Source organism: Centropristis striata, chromosome 10 (assembly GCF_030273125.1).
Source record: "Centropristis striata isolate RG_2023a ecotype Rhode Island chromosome 10, C.striata_1.0, whole genome shotgun sequence".
NCBI lineage: Eukaryota > Metazoa > Chordata > Actinopteri > Perciformes > Serranidae > Centropristis > Centropristis striata.
This window is the reverse complement of record NC_081526.1, coordinates 7288384-7308310: the sequence shown is the minus strand read 5'-3', so window position 1 is coordinate 7308310 and position 19927 is coordinate 7288384. Positions and strand designations below refer to the sequence as shown.

The 19927-nt window shown below is 37.7% G+C and overlaps 1 protein-coding gene across 1 annotated transcript in view; it reads right to left on the bottom strand.

Annotated features, from left to right (window-relative positions):
• The window catches only part of fmnl2a (formin-like 2a), a 91391-nt gene that overhangs the window by 1476 nt on the left and 69988 nt on the right, over window positions 1-19927 (bottom strand). Inside the window, 17 exon segments of the mRNA XM_059342981.1 lie at window positions 1427-1546; window positions 3227-3350; window positions 5643-5738; window positions 7617-7718; window positions 7850-8013; window positions 8104-8233; window positions 9081-9161; window positions 9248-9316; window positions 9434-9668; window positions 10413-10615; window positions 10703-10827; window positions 14430-14532; window positions 14534-14619; window positions 15420-15738; window positions 16668-16769; window positions 17911-18060; window positions 18300-18410. Of these exon segments, the coding sequence (XP_059198964.1) occupies window positions 1455-1546; window positions 3227-3350; window positions 5643-5738; window positions 7617-7718; window positions 7850-8013; window positions 8104-8233; window positions 9081-9161; window positions 9248-9316; window positions 9434-9668; window positions 10413-10615; window positions 10703-10827; window positions 14430-14532; window positions 14534-14619; window positions 15420-15738; window positions 16668-16769; window positions 17911-18060; window positions 18300-18410 (2292 nt within the window). The 3' untranslated portion in view covers window positions 1427-1454.

Here is a 19927-nt window from a genome sequence, read left to right as displayed (position 1 = left end):
TAAATTTCACTCCAAACGGCATTAAAAACATTTTTAAAAGTCTTAAATCTAACTTGCCGTGAGCTGTAGGAACCCTGCAAATGTGAATATTTTATGGTTTCTTAACTTTTACTTATGACAATAAACTGAATATCTTTGAGTTGTGGACAAAACAAGACCGTTGTGACGTCCTCTTAGCTTTCTGAGACACTGATCAACATTTTTCAGTATTTTCAGGCGTTTATAGACCAAGAAAACTAATCAATTAATGAACAATAAATATATTGGTTAGTTGCAGCCCTAGTTAACCGGTTCAGCTGGCAGGGAGGAGGAAGAGGAGAAGGAGGAGGTGTGAAGGATCAAAGCTTCTGTAGTTTCTTTTTTTTCTGTTATAAACTCAGTCTGCTTTGCAGAGAGGCTACCAGCAGCACAGAAAAAGAGCCAGTTTCAAACTTCCAGTACAGAGCGATTGTGAACTGAAATAAACAAACATGGTTCCAGGACACAGCAGGATTGTTACAGCATCTTCACCAAAAACCCAACCGAAGCATGCATGCAGCCAGGGAAACACTGGATGAATGAATTACCACAAAACAGATGGAAACTCAGTGAAACAACCTGGTTGCATGTTAGTAGCACACACACACTGAATGCAACTGCAATGAGAGTGATTATTCATATGGCATGCAGAATTTTGGTGAGTCTGACACACCACAGAAAGATGACCTGTAAGCAGGAGCAGGCAGCATAATGGGCTAACTGGGAGAGCAGGGGTGCATTGTGGGAAAGCGTTAGGGATGAAGCAATCAGCATGCAAGAAGCTGTAACAGCAACAGTGATGATATGTGATAACAAACACACAAACATTCATTTTTCATTAAAACATTGATTGAAACACACACAGAAGCAAGTTATAATGCCACAGGCACTTACAGTCATGGCAGCAGTCACAGCTGCCATGTAGAAGGTGACTGACAGATTTCATTTGATGAAATCATTACAATTAGAATCTAATTAGTGATTTGTTTATCGTCCGTCACCACTAGATGGCAGCACGCAGCTGAACTTTTTCTGCTCCATGACTTGATGAGAAAAAGTACAATCTTCTTCACCAGTTTTAATCTCCTGTCCGTGCAGATTAGAGTCTGACCTTGGAGACAGTTTCCTCTGTGACATTATGATTTGCCATGGTTGATAACATAATGATGATAAATGAGGGTGTCACACTTCATGCAGGTGGCCAGAGAAAACCGTTACCCCGACAATTCATGCTCAGGAGGGACAAAACGTGAACGTGTGTGCAAAAAACCATGTGACCGGACACAGTGCACGGGTCCAGTGTGAGGGTGGAGTGTGACGGTTAAAAAAAAAGTGGGAGGAAGGAAGAGGCATGCAAGGATGGAGGAGAGAGAGAGACATAAAGAAGAAAACGTTTTGTTCCAGCAACCTTAGAGAAGAGAGACAGTTCTACAAGCTTAGTAATGGTACTCCTCATTGAGGGCGGGCTCGCAGAAGAACCGAGAGCCGCGCTTGGCTGTGCGGGCGGTAAAGGGCACTGTCTTCAGCACTGCATTGAGAACAACAAGGACAACAGCCAGGACAAGACAAGACAAACACAGTTTAAGAAAAGCAGACTCCTAACAGAGGTTTAGCACTGGTTAGCGCTAAGCAAATATCCAACAACAGCATCGAGAGGGGCCGGGGCCAAATATATCTCTAGGGCTGTTTGAGAGGGAGTTCTAGCAGTTAATGATCTACTGAAGGGCCTCACCAAAGAGATTGACTATAAACTATTTCTGACTTGTTAGAATACAGAAAAGTCATACTGTTACAAAGGTTTAGATCAATCTGAATTAAAATGTGCAGCAACACTAGAAGCACGTTTACATTATTCTCGTGGCTAGTGGTGGAAACTTGGCGTAAAAAAAAGTAGCAATACTTTCGTAAAAAACAAGTATTTGCAACAAAATGTGATCTGATTATTGAGGAAAGTGCATGAACTGATACTGATTTATTTAGATTAGTCTTTTATGCATTCAAGTTACTAAACATTCATTAACACTGTGACTAACTGCAGTAACTACACAGAGAGTTAAACTGAGAAAAACTGCTTTAAAGTTGTTTTTTTACATTTTTTAAATGGCCTGCCAAATGGGTAATAGGTAGGTAAGTGAACATTGTGATGATGATGTCATTTTTATGCACAAAAGAAGAATCAAGATGTATTTGACCTTTGACCCCAAAAATGTAGTTACTGCACTAGTTTTGCTGTAAGAGGTTCTAAAAGCGATGCAAAAACAGAGTGCAGTAACTACAATGTTGTTGTCTTCATTCAGCTTTTATATTTTGTTTTCAGTGAATAAACATTTTCCAATTTCATTGTGTTATAATTGTATTTAAAAGTGTTTAACAAGTCTATACAAAGATTTATGTATTTTAGACTTATTATAAAGAAATGTTACATTTTAGTCTTAGTCTAGATAATAATCTGGAGTTGGCATTTGTAGTTACTTCAATTTTTATATCATTATTTCTCTGAATTAAAGCAAAATTGAAATCTAAAATTTTGTCACAAGATAAAACAGACATCAAGGAGTTCTTTTTAGTTAGAACTCAACATCGACCAAAATGTAGCTACTGCAGTTAGGCTTTGTAGGGCAGAATAGAGGTAAAAAATACGTATGTAGTGCAGTAAAAGTATAATATTTTCATAAGAAACATAACTTAATGGGCGTATAAACTAGCATGAAATTGAATAATTAAAATGTACTTCATAAAATATAAAAAAAACTGTACAACTGCACTACAGTAAAGCACTTGAGTGAATGTTTTTTAATGCCACCACTGCTCATGGAAAGTTAAATCAGCCTTCAGTAAACACAGGATGTATTATTCTCCCTCTGATTGATTAATATTCTAGGTGCTAGTCGTAGCCCGGCCCCGTCTATGTACAGATGGTGTTACAAAGCAATGACAAAGCAGATAAGATAAGCAATGATCACCAGACCCATTTAAGATGAATGTCTGTGGATTAGCTGGACTGTCAGTGCATGTTTGTTCTCATTAGGTTACTCCTCAAACATCTGACAGCTGCATTTTGAAAGAGCCAAAGTCATTGTGTTAGTTGGTTTAGATTCCCTTTGTTAATGACTGAATGTATGAGCAGCATCAGAGAGGACCTTCATGCAGAGCGCCCTGTAATGTCTGCGTGTGTGAGTGTAGAAGAGAGCGGCCCAGGTGGCGTTACCCGTGATGATGTCTTCAATCGCTCCGTCTTTGCCTTCGTAGACGTGTCGGCTGTCTTTCACCTGTTTCCTCCTCAGCTCCTGGATCAGCTCCTGCTGCTGCCGCTTGTTCTTATGAGACGGAGACTAAAGAGACACACACACACACATAAGACATCACTTATTTATTTTTCATTTTTATAAGCACCAAGGTTATAATAGTTTTGGATTTTTCATTAGTTTTAGTTTTAATTTCGTTGTGAATTTTTGTTTTCAAATTCAGTTAGTTTTAGTTCGTTTTTAGAGTGAGTTTGCTAGTTTTAGTTTAGTTTTTATTTTTTGAAAACGCTTAGTTTTAGTTTAGTTTTTATTAGTTTTAGTGTTAGTTTTAGTTTTTTTGTAATGGGTATGTGCCTTCATTTCCTTTGGTTTATCCATCTTAGCCTCAATAAGGTTATTAACTCTTACAGTTCGGGGTGTTTTGTATTTTGGTGGGAGTGTAGACGTCCCAGTCTCAGTAAACATATTTACCATGTGTTCCTACATGTTGAAATAGAAACACTGAATTATGTATGAAAAAAGTTGACAAAGACGAAAACTAAGGACATTTTCACTATAATTTTAGTTAGTTTTGTAACCACACAATACAGTTTCAGTTAGTTATCGTTTTTTTAAAAACTCTTGTTTTTATTTTTATTTCAGTTAAGTTTTCGTTATTTTGTTAGTTTTCGTTAACTATAATAACCTTGATAAGCACAAACGTTAGAAAAAACAAAACAAACCAGACAACAAAGCACAAAACAAAACAAAAGAAGTCCCACCCCAAACTAACAGTGAGCGATGTGCTATACAGTAGTGATCAATATAATAGCAGTCCAATATGACTAACCAGATCAATCCAGGTTTTTAGTATATTTTTTATTGCTACATGGTAAACAAGGTACCAGTAGGTGCAGTAGATTCTCAGAAAACAAACAAGACCCAGCATTCATGATATGCAGCTCTTAAGGCTGTGCAATTTGGCAATTAGTTGAAAGGGATGTGTTCAAAAAATATAGCAGTGTCTGCTGTTGACTTTACAAACACAAAACTATTTTGTACAAACTTTTTTTTTCTAGGATTTAGCAATCCTGTGAATCACTAAACTAATATTTAGTTGTATGACCACAGTTTTTTATAACTGCTTCACATCTGTGTGGCATGGAGTCAACCAACTTGTGGCTCCTTTCAGCTGTTAGTACACTCCAAGATTCTTTAACAACATTCCACAATTGATTTACATTTCTTGGTTTTGCTTCAGAAAAAAGCAGTTTTGATGTCACCCCACAAGTTCTCAATTGGATTAAGGTCCACTCCATAACATCAATGCTGTTGGTTTGGAACCAAGATTTTGCTGGTTTACTAGTGTGTTTGGGGTCATTGTCTTGTTGAAACACCCATGTCAAGTGCATGTCCTCTTCAGCATAAGGCAACATGACCTCTTCAAGTATTTTGACATATGTAAACTGATCCATGATCCCTGGTATTTGATAAATAGGCCCAACACCATAGTAGGAGAAATATGGCCATATCATGAATGCTGGGTCTTGTTGGTTTTCTGAGAATCTACTGCACCTACTGGTACCTTGTTTACCATGTAGCAATAAAAAATTTACTAAAAACCTGGATTAATCTGGTTAGTCACATTACACTGCTATTATTTTGAACACTACTGTATATTTCTATTTATACATAAAATAATTAAGTAAATAAAAAGACGACAGGAGACAAGTCAACAAAGAGCACATACATAAAATAAATGAATCATCTTCCAGGGACAAATGAAGAGTTATAGCTTCTGTAAAAAGGTGTGCAATGGTTCCCAGATCCTCCAGAACTTGTCTGATTTTATGATTAAGGTCATGAGTCAACTTCTCGAGAGGAATAAAAGCAGAAATCTGTGATATCCACATGTCGACTGGAGGGATCTAGGGAGTTGACCACCGCAGCAAGACACATTTTTTAGCCAAAAACAAAAGATTTATCAACAGAGATTTGGTGTCCATGCCCGAGAAGTTGTCTGGAGCATGATTAAGTAGATAGAGTCATCAAAAACTGTGACCTCCTGGATCTACAAATGTTCTTTTGTGCTACACACTGCTGTACGTTTGTGCATGTGTGAGTTAATTGACCCATTTGGTAAGTATAAGCGCTGATCCTGAGTGGATGTGAAGTGGCTCAGCAGGGTGTCAGACAGCAGAACCAGATATAAGTACACCCGGCAGGCAGTCGCTGCTCAGCTAATCCTGCCATCAGGAGTCTGGAGTGAGGGAGGATGAAGCGGAGAGGGGAGGAAGTGGGACCAGCTTACCTTCTGGTGGCTGTGATCCACTGAAGCCTCCTGCCCTAGAAAGTCAGGGGCAGAGTACTAGGGAGGGGTTGAAACAAACAGTGATTTACCTTCTGGTTCTCCTCCATCATGGCCTCCTGCTCCAGAAGTTTCTCCATCAGAATCTGCTCCTGTCTCTTTTTCTGCTCGTTGTCCTCTTCCGCTTGCTGCAGATTAGATTTTTGGACAAACTGTTTTAACCCATTTAAGGCGGGAAAGCATTACCGCATTTCTACCATTAAAACCGGGGACGCTGTTGTGTTATTCTACCATTAAAGCCGGGAAAGAGGATACGTAGTTTTGTACTATTTGTAGTTTTTTCCACCTATTTTCGGTCTCTTGACCAATGAAATGCATCAGAATACATGTGGGAGTGTCACAATGCAACATGTGACTTTTCCAGAAATTTGAAATCATCACGAAAAAAAGACAAAATGACCAAAAAAAGACACAAAATGACCAAAAAAAGACACAAAATGATACAAAATGACTAAAAAATTACAAAAAAAGACACAACATGACTAAAAAATTACAAAAAAAGACACAACATGACTAAAAAATTACCAAAAAAGACACAAAATGAGAACAGATGTGGGAGTGTCGCAATGCAACATGGGACTTTTCCAGAACTTTGAAATCATCACGAAAAAAAAGACACAAAATGACCAAAAAAGACATAAAAAGACACAAAATGACTAAAAAAAGACACAAAAAGACACAAAATGAGAATACATGTGGGAGTGTCGCAATGCAACATGGGACTTTTCCAGAACTGAAATCATGGCGGAAGACGACTATAGTGGAGGGAGCTCAGATATAACAGCTATAAGCTCTCAAATACTTTATGAATTTAATTTCTATCTGCTACAGAGGCTGAAAATCTATTATGTAGTAGAAGTGTTGACACTTCTGTTGAACTTCCAGAAAAAATTCAGGTTTTAGGGGGTTATTTTAAAATCACCCAGAGGTTTTACAGGCATTTCTTCCAGGCGTTTTAGGCCTAAATGGGTTAAATGCACAGCCGGAGAGAAACCTGTGCTGTTGACATGATATAAGAACCTCTCACTTCAAAAACATGCAATAGTTTCTCCACATGTGCTGTGCAAGCTGCCTCAGATTCTATTTCAGGACGGTGAAATGTGATGAATGAAGTCATTAACGTGGAGTTGACACACAGCAGCTGCTGCCTGAAAGCTGTGAAGTGCAGTAACACACGGTGTGACGGCTTTTTGTTTGTAGTGGGACATTATGATCGACATTTGCTGATTTATCTGTTAAATTCTTCTAATAAGAAAATACTGTACTGTAGTTCGTGTCGCCACACTGACTCTAACTAGATGCTGTTGTGACTTATGAGACAGGGCGATTTTACACATTAAAGTCTGTTTACAGGTCTTATTGTAACTTTTTTTACAGTAATTATCTGTGCAATACGCACTTTCCATAGTTCCATTAATAACTGTACAGCACTTTGGTCAACTAAGGTTGTTTTTTAAATGTGTGGTGTGCTTTTTTTTTTTTTATTAAATCTTTTTTTTTTTTTTAATCTATTCTTATACAACAGCAACTGTAACAAAGCAATTTCCCCCCGGGGATCAATAAAGTATTTCTGATTCTGATTGTGAAGTCTACGACTGAATATGTGAAAAAGTTGCTCCAGAGAGAAAGCTAAACAGAGTGATGTCACTTACACTAAGACTAAAATAAAAATAAAAAAGAGTTACAAAGAAGCAAGCTCCTTAAGAGAGGCTATATATTACCATGACATTTTTAAACAAGTAATTATAACTCATGGGAGCGAAACTTGCAAGGATATGTTCCTTTTGTGCCTTTGAGTTGCTTAATTCTGCATAACGAGTACTTTTACTTTTGATACTTTAATTACATTTGGATGCTGATACTCTTGTTCTTTGACTTCAGTAAGTTTTGAATGCAGGCCTTTTACTTGTAATGGAGTAATTCTACAGTGTGGTATTAGTACTTTTATTGAAGTAAAGGATGTGAATACTTCTTCCACCACTGGAAAGACGATAATCTCAACTCACCCTGTAAGCTTTAACAAATCGCACAAACACAGGGAAGAAGACGGAGGGCGGCGTTGTTTTGGAGTTCTCCCCGAAGAACTTCACTGCCTCGTCAAAGGCGTCCTTCCAAACACAGAAGGGACGTAATTACAAAACACTTCAATGACTTCATTTAAAATCCTGTCACAACAACAGACTTAGGAAGAAAAACAAACAGAAAAGCAAGGAATTAGAGCAAGACCAAAGTTTTTTACCTGTGCAATCTTGGCATCGTCCTGCAGCTTCTTCAGCTTGCTCTCGTTGTGTGTGATGAAGTCTTTGAGCATGGTGTTGTGGCCGTGCATGCTGTACTCTCTCTTGGTCAGCTCCATGCCTCTCTGCAGCTCCTTCACATCCAGCAGGACGTTCTCCAGCGACACTGTCAACACCAGCGGATGTGTGAGTGAGTACGCATGCTGTGAAATAAGTCAAGGGGTGAAGAATGCAGCGCTGTGTGTGTGTGACTCACCTGCTGCAGCTTTCTCCACGTAGTGCAGCTCGTTGTAGAAGAGAGAAACCTGGGAGTATTTCTCCTTCACCACGTTGGCTATGTAGTGCAGCAGAGTTATCTTACGGTCCGTCGACTTGGTATCAAGTAGCTGCAGAGAAAGTAGGAGAGAGAGCACAAAACTTATGAAAACGTTTGTATAAAAAACAAAAAGGCATTTCATTGGACAGATAAGAATCCTCTTGGCTAAAGGATCTTATGTCATTTCTACACTTAGAAAAAATCAAATACAGTATTAGGGGGTACTCCGACAAATTTTATAAAACTTGGAATCCCATTTTTCGAGTCCATTCCATCCTTAGATGATTAAGACAGATGGTTCTAATTAAGATAAATTGATATAACTTTTATATGGCCAGTTATTGTTTTTGGTATGTTGATTTGGTGGTTGAACTCTAGGCACAACATATACAAATTGTTATAGCTATTTTTTTTCTCAAGCATTCTGGATCCCTCCTCTAAATGTCCCTTTTTACTTTTTTATTTTACTTTTTATTTTTGTTTTTTGTTTATTTGGCTATATTCTAATTTTCTGAGACACTGAGTTTTGGGTTTTTCATTATCTCTAAGCCAGAATCATCAAAATTACAAGAAAAACAGGCTTGAAATATTTCACTCTATGTGTAATGAATCTATATAATATACGAGTTTCACTTTCTGAAATAATTGACAAAAAATATTGAACTTTTTCACGATATTCTAATTTTTTGAGATGTACCTGTATGTGGTGATATTAAACTAAAAGGAGCCTCTGAGTCATTTCATGGTGAAGATGGTTTATTAGTTTCTAAGAGCCAATTTTTGTTTTATTAGCTCTTACGGTGAATCAGAAAGGGAAGGACTCATGCACAAAATATAAATCGAACGGCTGTACATTAATAAATTCTTCTGGAAACATCAGTACGCTTCACATTGTCTGGCTGGGTTCACTAACTTACCAAGTCTAAACTTTGCAGCTTGAATCCATACACCGCTCCTCTCTTGCTGCTGTTCATGTAGTTCCCCAGTGCCAAGATAATCTGACAAACAACAAGGAACAAACGTGTGAAAGAGATAAAATCATGCATTAATTCATGTTCAGTCCAGACACAAATAAATGAGTTACCTCTAGAATTTTCTTTAGCTTCTGTGACGACTTGATGGACACAGATGCTGCGATGACTGCGTGGATTTGCTGCAAGAAGAGGAAGACATCAACATCAATGAACCACTGTCACTTTCTCTCTTCAGTGTTTGACTTATGCTACGTATCGTCCATGCAGAATAACTCTCTTTCTATCGTTGTTCTTACCGGTGTGAGCATCTGCACGCTCTCACAGAAGTTGCCGATGAAGGCCATGATGGTCATCTTCTGCATGAGCCGCTCGATTTTACTGAACTGCATCATGAATCGGTCCTCGTCCGTCAGGCTCTCCAGCGGCTTGCGCTCCTTCTCAAACTGCCGCAGGACTTTAATCTCATTCTCCGTTGGCTGGAAGCGCATCAGACACTCCACGAAGTCCACCGGCAGAGTCCGCAGGTCAAAGCTGAACGACGGGAGACACGGGAGGTTACAGATACAATCAAATATGTTAACACCCTCGCCTCTCTGGACCCCAACTGAATCCATTTGATGCATCCAATTTTTATTTATTTTATCAGATTTTTTAGTGGGCATCCTGTATTTATTTATGTATTGTTATTATTACTATTATCATAAAAAAATGTTTATTTCTCTTCTCTGTTGCGTCCCTTTAAATTACTTTATGTTTCTCTTTTTTTTAATTTATGTACCTATGTATCCTCACCTACTAATTTTTATTTATTTATTTATTTTTATTATTCTTTATTTATTTTATTTTATTTTGTGGATAACAGCTGTGAAATAACCTTATATCTTGTACTGATGCTTATGAAATGCTGATGCAATAAAATAATATAAACTAATATATTAATATTATTAAATAAAAATATATATAAAGTGTATTTAAAGAAATACACAATCGTACATTTAAACAAAAAAAAGACATAGGAAAATCAAGGGCATAGAACACAAAGATTGTCATTATTTTCAAGACTTTCTCTTGGAAAAAGTACATTTTTTAACAACTTGTAAATTGCAGATAACAACATTAATACTAAACTGAATTTTTAAGGAAACACAAAAAAGATCATCAAATGTCGGCACACAGTTCACTCAAGATAATCGTGTCTTATTCAGGAAATGCAAATAAAGCATGTTAGAACACCAGAAGGACTGGGGTCTGTAGTTTTATTTTGAAGGGGCTTACATCTGGATGGCCTTGCAGATCTCCTCAGGAGTCTTGCCCACTTTCCTCAGTGTGATGGCCATGTTCTTCGCCCTGTTGGAGTCCAGCAGCGTCACCTTGTTGGGGCCCTTCTGGATCACCTTGTGTTTGCTGGTGTTGAGGTCGATGGCCGGGCCCTGGGCTTTCGTCTTAAACATCTCCTCGAACTCGTCCACGTTCAGATCCTTCAGGACGGCCACAGAGAATCAGTTAATGTTCTGTTAGCGTGGAAATAAGTCTGGAGGTGGACTGAACGTGGAGCGTGTTCTTACCTCCAGTATCCTCTCATCATCGATCTCGTTGAAGACGGTCCCGTTGATCTGGTTTGGTTTCAGGGCGACCCAGTTGAAGACGGGCATGCGGAACTTTGTCTTGATGGGTTTCTTGATTTTAACAGCTACACAGAGAACAGAAGAGTTAGCGCAGTGCCCCTATCTGCTATAAGAGCACACACACACTCATACATTCACACACGTGCAGGTGAAGGGTAGACAGAGGATGTGACTGGTGACACACATGGATATGACTGTTTCTAGGGGTGGGCGATAGGGCCCTAAAAGATTATCACGATATAGAGTAGTTTTTGCCATAACGGTATTCTTGAAGATATTAAAAAATACAGAAAAATATATATAAAATTATTTTTTAGTCTGTATAAATAAATAAAATTTGTACAACAAAATAAAAACCAATCATAAATCAAAATGTAGTGTAAATTTCAAATCTTAACAGTTGCCAAATACAAAAAAATTACTCTTACGCCTCAGGAGAAAATTTTGTACATTTTATAGTACAATGTGATCCATCTCGTCCACTTTGAGAGCTAAATGTGAGCAAACACCTCAAATAACATTTTTCACAGTCAACAGGGCTTTACACTAGGACATGGAGCAGCCAGACAGTGTTGACTAGAGGCGTCCTGGAGAATTATTTTTCATAAAAAGGACAAATTTGGTGCCTCTCACACATTCTAATGCTACTATTCCATCATATACACTGATCTTATAATTGCACATTTTAATGAAATATTGTAAAGGAGAATAAGGGTTCATCTATGTTTTATTTAAGGCATCTTACTTTGACAGTCTTCTTGTAATTTCTGTGGTGGATTCTGTTAACTGTGCTCTTATTTTGAAAGCTGTGTTTGTTTAGCGACAGGAAGTAATAGTAGCTTTTTGTGATTAAAACCTTTAATTGTTAGCTAATATTAGCTCGCGGCTAATTCACGGCGTAATGCAACAGTGTGTTTGGACCTCTGACGGACTGGACAGGTTGATAGGATTTATTTTATTTGGTTGACTGACTGATGGCGGGTGACAGACACTCTGCCTGGCAGAGACACAAGGCAAAATAACTTTATATTATGAATAGTAAATATACTTTCATGACGTTAGTACAGCACATGAGTCTCTGGAGCCGCCACAGTCTAGGTCATTAATGGGAAACCATTACGCCACTACGGCAAGAAGTAGGAATGTTGCCAATATCATGATATGCATTTTTTTCACCCATAAAAAAAAATATAACGGTATAATCGTGAACGATACGATATGGCACACCCCTAACTGTTTCATCTCTAAAAAACATACAAACCTACTTCAAGTTGATCGCTACTTTTTTAATTTATTTGACAGAATTCTTGCTTTAAACTTAAACAAAAAGGACACTTGATGATACTTGAAGCAGAGTGAATCTGCTCTGAATCTGGCAGGAGAACAAGGCCAAAGGTGATACAGTGTACAGTAAATGGTACATATGGTGAGGTGGTGAGGATTTCCGGCCTGGCCCAGTGACACACTATTTATCAGACAGATTATGGCTATTTGTGGCCGCCTGGGCTGATTCACTGAAGCTGAACATGGAGGTGGCGCCCTGCTTAGCCACTCAGACGAGGTGTCAGCACCAGCTGAGAGATAACGCTGTCACGAGAACCGCAAACAGCATTCCAGCTCCGCACAACGCCTATCACTTTCTATCATCAGCGTGCTACAGCAGGTCACAGTGTCTCAGCATGCAACCGACGCTCTGAGATGTGGCGATGCATAATTCATACACACACACACACACGCACACGCACACACACACACACACACACACACACACACACACACACACAATAACACAACTACAGCAAGGTGTGATGGCAGACCATGCAGAATTTTGAAATTTGGTATTTTCTCTGTTGTTATTAATGTTTCACAGACAGTATCAAGTCACAGTTAACTGACTTTTTTTTGCTGCCGAGCTCGTGTTAGAAGGGGCAAAAAGGAATAATAAAAAGTATAAAAATGAAAATGTTTTTTTTTTGGTTTCTCGTGAGATTCTGACACTGAAAAAATACCATTTTTCAAAAACAGGTGCTAAAGGAAGGGAGCAAAGGAAGGGGACAAAATCATGACAAGCAGAACCTACAGAAAAGTTTGATGGGTCCCTCTGGTTGGCAGAAAAGAAAGAATTCAAAGACAAATCATTAAGAAATTGGCAGAGTTAGTGAGAAAGCTTACACATGCATCTCAAACACACAAGGTACAGTAACACACTGACTACGGGGACGATCCCACGGGTCATTTTTGGCCAAAAAACAACTGTCACACATATTTGAGCCTTATGATGAAGGCAATTTACCAATTTCTCACACAAGTCAAGCATACCAGTTAGCCAGCAGCATTGGCAGTGAAAGCAAACGAATCTGTCCATGCACTATTAAATTATCAATTTCCTTCCAAGACTTTATTTTGGATTTGGACGCCGGGCTCAGGAAACCAAAGATTAGCCTCCATATTTAGGTTTGGCCAGACGTATGAAGGCGATGACGCACATTTTAGTTGACTGACATGTTCAAATACTTTTTATTCGGTGTACAGACTTCACTTTGTTACAACTGGAGAATGTTAAAATCACTTTAGGCCTAAAATAATGATAAATTAAGATTTAAAGAACCGTTATCCATTCTCGATATCATTTTTTGTCGACCTCTGACCTCTGACCTGTCTCTTAAATCCAAACTGTGTATCACATGCTGCAGCTTTTCAGTAGCTTCCAGTGAATCAGCTGCAGTGTTAAGGTTGTATTAACATTAAAATGCATTTGCAATGGAAGAGAGAGGTCGAAATAGACGTCTCATATAAAAAAAAAAAAGTAACACGGTTTTGCAAAGAAATCTACATATCAACTACAGGTGCATCTCAATAAATTAGAATATCATAGAAAAGTTTATTTGTCAGTAATTCAATTCAAAAAGAGCATTTCATGTCTTCATTTATTTTATTTCTTCTAATTATAATGATTATGACTTACATTTAATGAAGACCTAAAATTCAGTGTTTCAAAAAATGGGAATATTACAAAAGAACATTTTAAACATTAAAAAATGTTTAATATGGAAATGTTGGCCTCTAAAAAGTATGCTGCTGGCCAAACGTTTGGAAGATACTTAATTTTCTGTTTACAATGGCTTTCTTTAAAAAAAACAGTATGGATTCTTTGGATTTTTAGTGTTTACTGCATGATCAGATTTTACTTAATTGAATTGAAACATTTTCCTCAATTCACCTTTAGGCTAGGTATTAATGTTGCCAGATCATTGCTGAATAAATGTTAACAAAAGAAAAGAAGCGCTTAGTTTTAGGGTTGAGAAGATTTGCAAGAGTCACAATTTCAGTGCAAAAGTAAAAAAAAAAAAATCACAGTTTGCATTATTCACTTCAGCTCTTTGGCTTTTGAGAGTTTGGATACAAAAATCCCAATAAATCTCAACTGTGTTCATATCTCTGACAAACTACCACAGAAATGGCTAGAAAGAAGCAGCTGAGTAAAGAAACAAGAGTACAGATTTATACATATATATATCTATATGTATGTATGTATATATAAATGGACTTTTCCATTATATTCTAATGTATTGAGATGAACCTGTATATCTACTGCTATGCCTGATATAGAGTCATCACATGACTCAGAAATACACTCAGTGTGTGTTTTTCCACTGGGTGACCTTACCTGCTAACCCAGAGTTCATGATGACTGTGGGCGTCCCACAGCCGGGCAGTGGAGGTGGAGGAGGTGCTGAGATGTGTGAGGCCGGGCCAGGAGGAGGAGGGGGGAGGAGGAGGAGGAGGTGGAGGGGGAGGCGGTGGAGGTGGAGGAGCTGCTGCTGCTGCAGGAACGGCTGATGATGGTCCGTTTGACACTGGGAGAGAGCAGAGATGCTTAGAATCATGCAAACTGTCTTTATTCTCTCCAAGTGCACTGCAAAAAGGTGTTTAGTCTAAAAAAAAGATAAAAACACTAAATCTGAGGTGAATTATCTTGCTGCATGGACAGATAATTTCACTTGACAAGATTTCTTAAATTAAGGTTGTTAAATCTAGAAATAAGCATGTTGACGATTAAAATAAGAAATTAACTCTCGAAACAAGATAAATTATCGAACACAGGGGTCTCAATCTCGCGGCCCGCGGGCCAATTGCGGCCCTCTTGACGATATTTTGTGGCCCCCACCTTGACTGTTTATTAACTGCCGTGTTGTTGTTACCAGAAGAAGTGGAAATCTTATGTAATGTAATTTTGTGTCCTTTTTTTGGGGTAATTTTGTGTCTTTTTTGGTAATTTTGTGTCTTTTTCTAATAATTTTGTGTCTTTTCTAGTTATTTTGTGTATTTTTTGGGTAATTTTGTGTCTTTTTTTTAGTAATTTTGTGTATTTTTGGGGTAATTTGTGTCTTTTTTTTTGGTAATTTTGTGTCTTTGTTTGGTAATTTTGTGACTTTTTTTAGTAATTTTGTGTATATTTTGGGTCATTTTGTGTTTTTTTAAAGTAATTTAGTTTTTCTTTTTGTCATTTTGTGTCTTTTTGTGTCATGCAGCAAGGTCATTTCCCTCAGATTTAGTGTTTTTATCTTGTTTTTAGACACACCTTTTTTGCAGTGTATCTCTCTGCTTTCTACATTTCAGTTTACATGCTAATCAACTTCACTGAAATGAAACCTACATGTGCCGTTGACTGGCAGTGGAGGCGGTGGAGGAGGTGGTGGAGGAGCAGGCGTGCCCCCGACCACTCCTACGTGATTTAGACCGACAGCTGCACCGTTTCCTCCCATCACGGCACCCGGCAGACCCTCCACACCCGAGGGAGGCGAGGGCAGGATGGAGATGTCTCCGTCTCCCTTCTTGTGGATCTTGATGGTGCCTTGTTTCTCCAGCTCGTGGATCTTCTTCTCCAGTTTGCTCTGTCGCAGGATGGCCTCGTCCTTCTCCTTCACCATCTGCCGCAGCGAGTGAACCTGCGAGCTGGTGTCTTTGTAGACTTCCTGCGTGGTAGAAGGACGGACACAGAGGGAAGGTCTGTTAGAGAGCTCGTTAAAGACGAGGCACGTTTATTGGTATGGCACCTTCAAACAACAGGGCAATTCAAAGTGTTTTACATAAAACATTAAAAGCTTTAGAAAGAGACATGTATAAAATGACAAAGATACAATTTTAAGACTGAAAACGAGCAGATAAATATTTATGAAAAAAAAATAAAAGTACATTAAATATACAATCTTAAAATGGAAAGCGAGCTGATAATTTTTTTTAAATATTCAAATATAAAATTTTTAAATGGAAAGCGAGCTGATAAAATATTTAAAAACAAAATCAAATATAAAATTTTAAAATTGAAAGCGAGCTGACAAAATATTTTTAATATTCAAATATAAAATTTTACAATTGAAAGGTGAGCTGAGAAAATATTTTTTTTAAATACTAAAAAATAAAATTTTAAAAACTGAAAGTGAGTTGATAAAATATTTTTTCAATTATTCAAATATAAATTCTTAAAATTGAAAGCGAGCTGAGAAAATATTTTTTTAAAATACTAAAAATATAAAATTTTCAAATTGATAGTGAGCTGATAAAATATTAAAAAAAATACTCAAATATAAAATTTTAAAATTGATAGTGAGCTGATAAAATATATTTTTTAAATCAAATATCAAATTTTAAAATTGAAAGTGAGCTGATAAAATATTTTTTTCAAATATTCAAATATAACATTTTAAAATTGAAAATTAGCTGATAAAATATGGCAAACAGAAAACTCTTCAGTCTTGATTAAAAAGAGTTGAGAGTTGCAGCAGATCTGCAGTTTACTGGGAATTTGTTTTTGGGGAAACCCAGCAACTAAAAATGTCCTGAGAGTTAATTGTAACAGTGCGACTCGAGACATGAATGTGATCGTTCAGATCAAGAGTCTGACCCTGATCGATTCAAGCTCCTTGTTCCTTTGCATCAGCTGCTTCTCCAGCTCAACGATCTTGAACATGGCCTCGTTCTCCGTGTCCTGCAGCTTCTCTGTAATCTGGAAGAACAACAACCGGGAGGAAAAGGGCGAGATGGTGACAAGAAGTCATTGCGATGAAAACATAAAACTCAACATGTCAACACAGAGATACCAGCGGGCCGCTGATGTCAGGCATTTATATTTCTCTGGATAAAAATAAATTGTGAAGAGTTAAAATATATTAACGTTACAAGAAGTGAGTGTGTCTATATATAGTGGGGCCTCATGGTGTTTTTATGGTGGCTGACAGTTCAAGAAAAAAAAAACCATGATATCATATTCAATCCTGGACACTAATACGTAGCCCTTTGGGACAAAAGACACATGTGATTTAATCCTCTGGGATCTATGATCACACTGGCGTGATCAGATAATGTGGCTTTTTTTTTTTTTTTAAAGCGCCGTAACAAAAAACGAGGTCACGTGGAGCGCTGCTGTCGACTTCACTCCAAATTACAAACTTGAAACTTTCTCCAGTTTAATTTGATAGTGCAAAAATATTGATTCAAGTGTAAAAGTAGGATGGGACGAGGCAGGCGTGGCATTTTGTAAAAATTGAAAAAAAGGTGTCTAATCATTCTAATCATCACAGTGTTCCTATAAATAAATATGTTTTTATGGTCATTTTTTGTGTATAGTTTTATTATATTTTAATTTTACCTTTATATGTTCATATTTGCAACCTTTGTTAACATTTTTCAGGTCTGAAACAGTTCATTGAGCATATTTGTGGTTTTTATTGTCATAAATAGTATAATTTGTACGTGTATTTATGTGTATTTTTGGGCTCAATATGATAATAAAGTGTGTTAAAGTGAAAAAATAATTGTCAGATCATGTTGAAGTTGTGCTGAGAAAATACAAAATACAAACATTATTATATGGTTTAAAAGGGCAAATAGGCTCAGACCCCAGAGGGTTAAGGAGTCACTTTTATTGTCATAAATAGTATAATTTTATTTCAGATTTCATGATTTTTTTGTATTTTTGGGCAAAATATGTTAATAAAGTGTGTTAAAGTGAAAAAATAATTGTCAGATCATGTTGAAGTTGTGCTGAGAAAATACAAAATATCAAACATTGGTATAGTAAATATTATATTGTATATAAAGGGCAAATAGGCTCAGAGCCCAGAGGGTTAAGGAGTCAGTTTTCTCACATGAGACATGTTCTCCTCCAGCTCCTCCACGCGCTCCAGGGCGGCGTTTTTGGTCTCGGCATCCTCCAGAAGAGCTCCCACGTCAAACACGTTGTCCAAGTAGGCCTGGATCTGAACCTGCAGCTTATCGCTCTCTGTATGCTTCAGTTTCTGTAACAAAAAAAACATGCACACAAATAGAAATACCCTGGTGATATGAATGAGGCAGTTAGGGAGTGAAAACTGTACAGTAAGTAATGGAAAAGCCATTATTGAGTGCTTTGCTGTGGTTTGTGTCTCGGGGGTGCAGTAATGACAACCTGCGCTCTGCGTTGAGCTGAATATTAAGAGACCCAGTGTTTGGTCTGTCTGTCGGGGCATTTTTCCTGCAGCATTATGTCTCAACTCACGTCTAAGTAGTCGTCCAGACACAGCTTGGTGAAGTCGTACTGTAGGTGAACTCTGAAGTTCATGTCCTCCACTGAATGCACCACTATGTTGATGAACTGCATACAGGCCACCTGGGGGACGAGAGAGACAGAAAATGAGGATTTGACACAGCAGGAACATCATTTTGCAATGTCTTTTAAACCCTGTAAATTATGTACTCTGTAGTCAAGATTCCATCCAAATGTATCAAAAAAAAAATCGAGAAAATAGCAAAAACGCAAGTTAATGTTCCACTACCGTTATGCAATTATTTGGAATTGGATAATTGTGATAAGCAATAAAGTCATGGAATAAATATTAGACCATTGTTTTCCTGTTTATTTTAATGCCTGGTACAACTAGAGGTACATTTGTTTGGACAAATATAATGATAACAACAAAAATAGCTGATAAGAGTTTAATTTAAGAGCTGATATCTAGACATTTAACATGGTTTTATTGATAACCAAAATCATTATCAACAAAAAAAACATTGTAAATGTCTAGATATCAGCTCTTAAATTACACAGCAAATTGTGTTTCTTACCAAGATTTAAAAAAAACCTTAGACTTAGAAGTGTTAGATAATTTATCCTGTTTTAATTTCTTATTTTAAGTGTTCAACATGCTTATTTCTAGATTTAACAATCTTAATTCAAGAAATCTTGTCAAGTGAAATTATCTGTCCATGCAGCAAGATCATTTCCCTCAGATTTAGTGTTTTTCTTTCTTTCTCATTTGCAGTGTACTCACATTATCATGCGGTTATATTATCATCATATCGGTGGGATTAAATGTCTTGAAATGACAATGATCTCATTCATCACAATAATTTCTGGGACAATACATCCCACAACAAAATGTGATTACAGTGACAGGCGTGGTTTCAGGTTTCCGTACAGTAGCTTGGTGCTGCTGTAAAATGGTTTTGTGCTCATTATCACGTCTAATTCCTTTTAATAAGGCTTCCTCTGAAATTGTGTGTATAAATCTTCATTATTGTGTTTGCTTGGCTGGCAGAGTAGCTTATCTGGCAGATTAAGAGGATCTGAAAAAACAAATTAACAAAATCAGCCAGTTCAACTTCATCAGCTGCCTTATGGGAGCCTGATCAGGGGGATCTCCTCCTCTAATGTACACACACACACACTTCTTCTCACCCGACACTGGCTTGATTAATGAACTTCCGGTGAGAAGCTCAGTTGTCTCAGTAGCTTTGACAAAGTCTGTTTGCTTTAGTGGCGCTGTCAGGCGGCGGCCCACCGAGGGACTGAGAGCGGACTTGTGACAGAAGTCCTATTGAAGTCCTATTCAAACACAGCATCTGTTGCTCTCCGCACACACACACACACGCAGCGTTTCCCTCACATCAATTAGACGGACACACACACACACACACACTGGATCAAATACCATCTAAGTTGGCACTTTCTTCACAGTGTCTTTTATTCTTATCTGCCAGGCTAATTAGCACTACTCAGCTTGGAAATGACAGACTTGGCACGTGTTCCCAGCTGAGGGCCTCTCCAGCTTGATGTATTGCACCACACATCTGTAGTTTGTGCTCTGATGAGAAAAATTAGAGGGCCGGCACAAAGACTGATGTGTC